We start from the raw sequence: 4,260 nt of genomic DNA, 5'->3' as shown, positions 1-4,260 counted from the left end.
ATATTTATTTTCTAAATTGTCTCTTATTGAAGCTTGTTTCTGAAAATAAAATCAATTATTAAAATATAAAATTTATATTAATTCAAAAGTATTTTAAAAATTATAACATTAAATAAGGTAAATTTTTTCAAATTTTAGATTATTTTATATATATATATATAATAAAATATAAACAAAAATAATACATAAAAATTGATATATTTAATTAAAATTTAAAATTACATATATATATATATATATATATATATATTAGTGTGAATCAGATATAATTTATATAGTTGTATAAAAGTACAATTATGATCGAATTATCCCATCCCCTAAAGAGATTATACATGAGTGCATTTTTATGACTAAATATGAACTTATGATATATTTTATTGTGAATCAGATATAATTTATATAGTTGTATAAAAGTACAATTAAGATCAAATTATCCCATCTCCTAAAGAGAGTAAACACGAGTGCATTTCTATGATTAAATATGAATTTATGACCTCTGAATAAATCAAGACAAAATAAAATTAACTTTTCAAATATATGTATTTTGCTTATTTTTTAATCTAAACAGTATTTTCTATCAAATATTTTTTAATTGAAATTCTTTTGTAGAAATCGGCAGAGAAGAGCAAGTAACGAAACGGACACGTGTGAGGGCAAAAAGGGGAAAACGCAGGAAAACTGAAAGGTAGATTAATTTAGTTTAATCATATGAATTCGGCGAGCAACAGCAACCCAGTAATATAGTTGAAAAGAGCGAGACAAACACTAAACCAAAAAAATACAAATGAATTAAGTGTTGGAGGAGAAGTTTATTGATTCTCAATCGAAATTCGAAACCCTAATTCAAAAATAAATCAAATGAATCAGAATCAGTAGAAAAAATAGGTGTGTGCGTGTCTACACCGAAGGGGCTCCGAAGAGCCCCTTCATCAGAGGTGGTGGTTTATTCCGAACCACCACCTCCGGAATCGCCGAAGATGAAGAGCCTCTTCAAGCCTAAGCCCCGAACTCCTTCCGACATTGTTCGTAACACTAGAGATCTTCTCCGCTTTCTCCAACACGCGCCCGATATCAAGCGCGATAACGACAAGGTCCTTTTATTTATTTATTTACTTTTGAATTTTTGGTTTCTGTCATCGATTTTGTTTCTGATGTTTTTGTTTGATGATTATTTTTAAACCTAGGTGATCGAGTTGTTTAAAAATTTAAGGGAACTGAAAACGATTCTTTATGGAAATAGTGAAGCTGAACCAGTCCCTGAAGCTTGTTCGCAGTTGACTCAGGAATTCTTTAACGAAAATACTTTTCGACTCCTTGTTCAGTGTCTTCCAAAATTAAACTTAGAGGTAATTACGAATTTGAAAAACATATAGTTTATGATATGATATTAGCATTTGTTTAATCATATGGTTGTTTTGATTTTTTTTTAATTTTTTTTTAGTGTTTTGTTATATTGAGAGTTTGGGGTTGTGCAGGCTAGGAAAGATGCCACTCAAGTTGTGGCGAATTTACAGAGGCAACAGGTTCAGTCCAGGCTGATTGCGTCTGATTATCTGGAAAAAAATTTGGATCTTATGGATATTTTGATATCTGGGTAAACAACTGTTGGATTAAATTTTTTGGTTTATTGATGTTTGGCTTAATAGTCTGTTGGTGAATTCACCGGCTTGACGAAATGGATGGAAATCTAAATCTAATTTTGAAATATTAGCTGAATTTTATGTATCTTTGGTGTACAGTAGTCACTCATATTATTACTATGTGCAAATGACTAATTCTTGCTTTATCGAAATCGATTCTTGTATGTTGTTGACTAACTATTGTTTTTTTCTCTTCCAGATATGAAAACGCCGACATGGCTTTGCACTATGGTGCAATGTTAAGGGAGTGCATAAGACATCAGATTGTGGCAAAGTAAGTAAAAAGGAGCAAATAATTTCATTTGTGTGTTTTCTGTGATTTCAAAAATGAAGTGATTCACTTTTTCAGATGGAAACAGAATCATTTTGGTCGGGGTTTTAATTTACATTAGATTAGTGTTATGTCTTGAAAGTGATATGTAAATGCTATTGTTTCTTATACTTCCATATAATTACACCTTTCGTTGACTTATTTTAACTCCGAAATGAGAAGGGTACCGTGTAAGAAGCTCATACAAAAACTTGAGTGTAAATAGATGAAAAATAAAAAATGTCAATAGGTATGTTATTTCTTACAAGCTACTAGCGCAACTTTTGTGAGTAATGCTGTATATCTTGGTTTTATATCAGATATGTTCTGGAATCACCTCATATGAAGAAGTTTTTTGATTACATTCAGATTCCAAATTTTGACATAGCTGCAGATGCCGCGGCAACTTTTAAGGTAGTTATAAAATTTTGGCGTCATGCACCTTTTGCCCATAAAGTTTGGTGTTTTAAATGTCATTTAATTGCAGGAACTCATGACGAGACATAAATCTACTGTAGCTGAATTCCTTTCCAAGAATTATGAATGGGTAGGTCCCCGTACACACAATTTAATTAGAAAATATTTGCCTCTTTAGTTGCTATGCTTGTCTATTGACATGCCACTTTTTGTCCTATCTCCCTGCTCCTTCTTAGCATATTAGCATGGGTGGTATGCTTGATTGGTGAAGGTTCTTACTGTAAAAGTTAGTAACTTGGTGCTACTGAGGGCACTTTTAGCGTTTGTTTGGAACATATGAAAAAGAGAGGAAAGGGATTGTCTGAAACAAAAATACACCAATTGAGATTCAGTCTGCATTTTTTGGTTTACAACATATAGCAGAGGGAAGGGAATAATTTGCAGGACCCACGCGCTAAAGTGTTTCCTTCCCTTTGGATGGAAAGCATGATTAAAGGCTGCATATTGTACCTGTTTTTACCGTTATAACTTTATTTCATTAATAGTTAACCGTATACTTTTTTAATTTCAATATTTACATCATTTCACATAAATAATAACCTTATTTCATTGATAGTTATGCGTGGGTAGTAAATGTCATTAACTTGTTGCTAGCGAGGCACTTTTAGAGTTTGTTTGAAATGTATGAAAGAGAGAGGAAAGGAAATGTCAGAAACAAAAACACAATAATTCAGAATCATTCTGCATTTTGGTTTGCAACATACAGCTGATGGGAAAGGAATAATATGCAGGACTTACACAATAAATTGTTTCCTTCTCTTTTGGATTGAAAGCATGACAAAAGGCTACATATTTTAGCTGTTATTGTTAACCATATTTCTTTAATAGTTAACTATTAAGTATTTAGTATTAACATTTTAACGTTAATATTTATATTTATGTCATTTCACAAATATACTTTTTTTTTTAATTTCTTTTCACTATGTACCACTACCAATCAAACAAGAGAGGGAGAAAAGTTTAAGCATTCTTTCCTTGCATTTTCTTTCCTTCCGGACAACTAAAAAAATCAACTCTCTTTGTCTTCTTTTATATTTTCCATCTTATTATCGCTTCTTGACTTTCTCTCTGAAATCAAGCGAAGCATTAGATCGTGTTTTTAGTTCCGTCTGTGGGAACACTTTTATTTATTTGCTTTGACAATGATTATGTTCAGAGAAAGATAATTTTGTTATGCGTATTTCAGACTATAATTTTAATCTTTCCATTCTTATTAGCTGCAATGGGTCAAATAGATCTATCTCTTTTGTTTCCTTGCTTTCATAAATTTAAACATTGTACTAACAAAGAAATTTCTTAAAATGTGGCGGAAGATAACTTACAAGTACACGTGGATGAACACATTTTCTATTTAGCCACACTTGTAAATTCATAGTCTCATTTTCCGGTGATTGATAACAACATAAATGACTTTATTCTCAGTTATTGGAATCAAATTAAAAACCACCCCTTTTTACTCTTTTTGTATTTTTGATTTATCACATTCTGTGTCAGTTACCAGCCACAACTCACTTTTTTATTGTAATTCTTTCAGTTTTTTGATGAATATAACTCCAAACTATTGGAATCTTCCAATTATATTACAAGGCGTCAAGCTGTGAAGGTATGGTGTGAGTTTTTGGCATTTATCTCAACTATAAGAATATTGAACTAGGCAAGCATGCAGATGTTTTAACAATTGTTTTAATAATTTAATAAATTTTGCTTGTTTAATTATATGACCTATAAATATGAAAAATATACAACTCAATGCTCTATTGCTGCTGCTTTTGTTATAATGTTTCCTGTTAGATTGATGTGTAATTATGTTTTTCTCTCTCTCTCTCTCTCTCT

The 4,260-nt window shown here is 31.0% G+C and overlaps 1 protein-coding gene across 1 annotated transcript; it reads left to right on the top strand.

Moving 5' to 3' along the window:
- The first annotated feature begins 710 nt into the window (after positions 1–710).
- LOC101491565 (putative MO25-like protein At5g47540) lies at positions 711–4,108 on the top strand. The gene is made up of 7 exons (XM_012712439.3): positions 711–1,091; positions 1,185–1,346; positions 1,476–1,594; positions 1,840–1,914; positions 2,271–2,364; positions 2,438–2,497; positions 3,962–4,108. The coding sequence occupies exons 1-7, from the start codon at positions 978–980 to the stop codon at positions 4,079–4,081; spliced, it is 744 nt and encodes a 247-aa protein (XP_012567893.2). The 5' UTR covers positions 711–977; the 3' UTR covers positions 4,082–4,108.
- The last annotated feature ends 152 nt before the right edge of the window (positions 4,109–4,260 follow it).

This window comes from Cicer arietinum, unplaced genomic scaffold, assembly GCF_000331145.2.
Source record: "Cicer arietinum cultivar CDC Frontier isolate Library 1 unplaced genomic scaffold, Cicar.CDCFrontier_v2.0 Ca_scaffold_5654_v2.0, whole genome shotgun sequence".
NCBI lineage: Eukaryota > Viridiplantae > Streptophyta > Magnoliopsida > Fabales > Fabaceae > Cicer > Cicer arietinum.
Note: the sequence above shows the minus strand (reverse complement) of the source record. Positions and strands in the feature narration are given on the sequence as shown.

What these genes read in the sequence shown, in the direction of transcription:
- LOC101491565 (XM_012712439.3), top strand. Translation starts at nt 978, where the DNA reads ATGAAGAGCCTCTTCAAGCCTAAGCCCCGAACTCCTTCCGACATTGTT. An exon ending in ATGGATATTTTGATATCTGG is followed by an intron (nt 1,595 to 1,839) that starts GTAAACAACTGT and finishes TTTCTCTTCCAG; the next exon opens with ATATGAAAACGCCGACATGG. An exon ending in TTTCCAAGAATTATGAATGG is followed by an intron (nt 2,498 to 3,961) that starts GTAGGTCCCCGT and finishes TAATTCTTTCAG; the next exon opens with TTTTTTGATGAATATAACTC.